We start from the raw sequence: 3,159 nt of genomic DNA on the forward strand, positions 1-3,159 counted from the left end.
TCGTTTCCGGAATTATTCGTGCCATGAGTGTGGTCGGAAGGGACACCTCAAGACGGTTTGCAGAAAAAAAGGTCTTACAGGTTCCCCGCAACAGCAAGTCAAGCGGATTCAAGAAGAATGTGTGCAACCGGATGACGGCATCGCGACAACACACCAGGAGTCTCCATCGCATTGTAATAATTTTTATAATCTTAAAATTGATGATAATATTAAAAGTAATGTTAAAAGCGTTGTTCATCTAATTAATAAGGATAGTGCGGAACCAATGGTTTTAGAAATAGTTGTTAATGGCATTAAGTTAAAAATGGAAATTGATACAGGCACATTCGCGACGATTTTACCTGAAAAATTATTTAATGAACATTTCAAAAATATAAATTTAATTAAAACCAAGCGAAATTTCAAAGTTTATAACGGAAATACTTTGTATCCATTAGGAAAACTTGCCAATATAACGGTCGAATTAAATACTGAAAAAAGAGTATTAGATTGTTTTGTCTTGCCAGGTACAGGCCCTGCATTAATCGGAAGAGAGTGGCTTAATGCTTTTGGTTTGTGGCCATTAAATCTAAATAAATCACAAGATAATCATATAAACAAAATTGATGTTTCCAATCTATTTAATTATTTGTCAAAAAAATATCATGATTTATTTAGCGAAACCCCGGGAAGTTACAATAAAAGTAAAACTGTAATTCAATTGAAAGATTCTGCACACCCTGTTGCTATGAAATGTCGCCACATACCACTTGCGTTAAGACCATTAATCGAAAGAGAATTACACCGTTTAGTTAAATTAAAACATCTGGAGCCGGTAGAAATAAGTGAATGGGCAACCCCCATTGTTCCGGTTTTTAAAGCTAATGGCGATATTAGAATTTGTGGTGATTTCAAAGTTACTTTAAACCCTCACATTGTAATTGATAAATATCCGCTCCACACAATTGATGAAGTTTTTGCAAATTTACAAGGCGGCGTAGTATTCTCGGAATTAGATCTTAAGCATGCTTATATGCAGTTTCCCGTTGCCGATGAAAGTTTAAATTTGCTTACAATTGTAACGCATAAAGGCTTTTAAGATATCGAAACATTCCAGAAGGAATCTAGCGCGCTCCTCCGGACGTCCAACGGAAAATGGATGAGTGCCTTAGAGGTATTCCTGGCACAATCGCTTATTTAGATAATATTTACGTTACGGGTCGCTCAGACGCGGAGCATCTAGAAAATTTAGATAAAGTCTGCAAAAGACTCCAAGATTGTGGATTACGGTTAAATAAAGATAAATGTAAATTAATGCAAAAACAAATTGAGATTTTGGGTTATGTTATAGATAAAAATGGGCTTCATAAAGCCAAATCCAAAATTTTAGCTATGATCAATGCTCCGCAGCCTTCAAATCACAAAGAGTTAGCATCATTTTTGGGCCTTGTGACTTTCTATTCGCGATTTATCGATAACCGAGCTACTAAATTAGCACCGCTCTATGATTTATTAAGCCAGAAAGAATTTCATTGGACTCAAGATTGCACTAAGGCTCTTGAATGGCTTAAAAACGAGTTAATATCACCACAAGTTCTAGCTCATTTTAATCCAAATGAACAGATTGTTTTAGCCTGTGATGCTTCGGATAAAGGTATTTCAGCTATTCTTTCACATAAGTTTAAGGATGGAACGGAAAAACCCATTGCTTACGCGTCTCAAAAATTGCCAAAAAGAATTAAATCGTGCTATTCTAGATAAAGAGACAATGGCAATTGTATTTGGTTTCAAAAGATTTTATCAGTTTATCTTTGGCAAGGAGATTATTCTCCGAACGGATAATAAAGCATTACATCTCATTCTGGGACCTCGTAAGGGGATTCCTCTAACAGCTGATAACAGGCTACAACGTTGGGCGTATTTTCTTTCGGGTTTCCGATACGTTATTGAGCATATCAATTCACAGGCTAATGCAAACTGCGATGCGCTTTCACGCCTTCCTATTGATGACGAAGATAACCGTTTATTATTTTTAGATTTAGAAACAGAGTTTTCGCACGTTAATTTTCTGGAAGAAGGAGTCCAAGTACTCGACGCCAAATTATTAACCTTAGAAAGCAGAAAAGATCCCGTTATTTCTAAAATCATTAAATATGTGGTAACCGATTGGCCGTCTGTTACTAATTTGTCTGAAACAGAAAAATATTTTTATTCTAAGCGATTAGAATTTTCGGTAGAAAAAAATTGTTTATTCTGGGGCTTAAGAGCAGTCATTCCTGTTTCCTTACAAGATTTAATCTTAAAAGAATTACATGCCTCACACTTAGGCATTGTCAAAGTTAAAATGTTTGCACGTTCTTATGTTTGGTGACCTAAAATTGAATCAGACATTGAAATTCTTATTAAAAACTGTAAAATTTGTGCAACACTTCAGAAAAAGCCACCACACTCACCTCTTACTACATGGCCTTGGCCATTAAATAAATGGAGTCGCTTCCATTGTGATTTTGCGGGCCCTTTCTTTGGTAATATGTACCTTATTATTATCGATGCTCATTCAAAATGGCCTGATATTATAAATTTTAAACAAAATACTAAAGCTTATCGTTTAATTTAAGAATTGAAAACATTATTCGCACGCCACGGTTTACCTATGCATTGTGTAACAGATGGAGGGCCCCAATTTCGCAGTAAAGAATTTTATGACTTTTTACAAAATAACGGGATCAAGCACACATCTCCCCCCCCCCCTTATCATCCTGCAACTAATGGTGCGGCTGAAAACTTTGTACATACATTTAAAGACAAGATTACAAAAATTGTACAAGGGGGAGAAAAGCTAGACTCTGCTATTGATAAGTTCCTATTTGATTATCGTAGCATAAGTCATTGTTCTACTGGCAGAAGCTCGGCGTTTATGCTTCTCGGCCGCGAACTTCGTACCCGTTTTGATTTACTAAAACCAAGCGATAATATTATTAAGAATATAGATTATAGTCAACGTGCCCAAATTATTAATCATTCTGGAAAGCGTAATGTTAATTTAAAAATCGGAGATAAAGTTTTAATTGATAGTTTCGGTGTTAGATCGGATAAAAGATCCCAGGGTCAAATCATTGGGCGAGCGTCACCCTCCACGTATATCGTCCAGTATGACAACCTTACACAGAAGAGACATGT

At 35.9% G+C, this 3,159-nt stretch overlaps 1 protein-coding gene across 1 annotated transcript; it reads left to right on the top strand.

Moving 5' to 3' along the window:
* Positions 1 to 1,747: 1,747 nt before the first annotated feature.
* On the top strand, positions 1,748 to 2,350 carry LOC139106703 (uncharacterized). Its single transcript, XM_070663641.1, has one exon. It carries the CDS (start codon positions 1,748 to 1,750, stop codon positions 2,348 to 2,350), a length of 603 nt encoding a protein of 200 aa, XP_070519742.1.
* The last annotated feature ends 809 nt before the right edge of the window (positions 2,351 to 3,159 follow it).

This window comes from Cardiocondyla obscurior, linkage group LG11, assembly GCF_019399895.1.
Source record: "Cardiocondyla obscurior isolate alpha-2009 linkage group LG11, Cobs3.1, whole genome shotgun sequence".
Lineage (NCBI taxonomy): Eukaryota > Metazoa > Arthropoda > Insecta > Hymenoptera > Formicidae > Cardiocondyla > Cardiocondyla obscurior.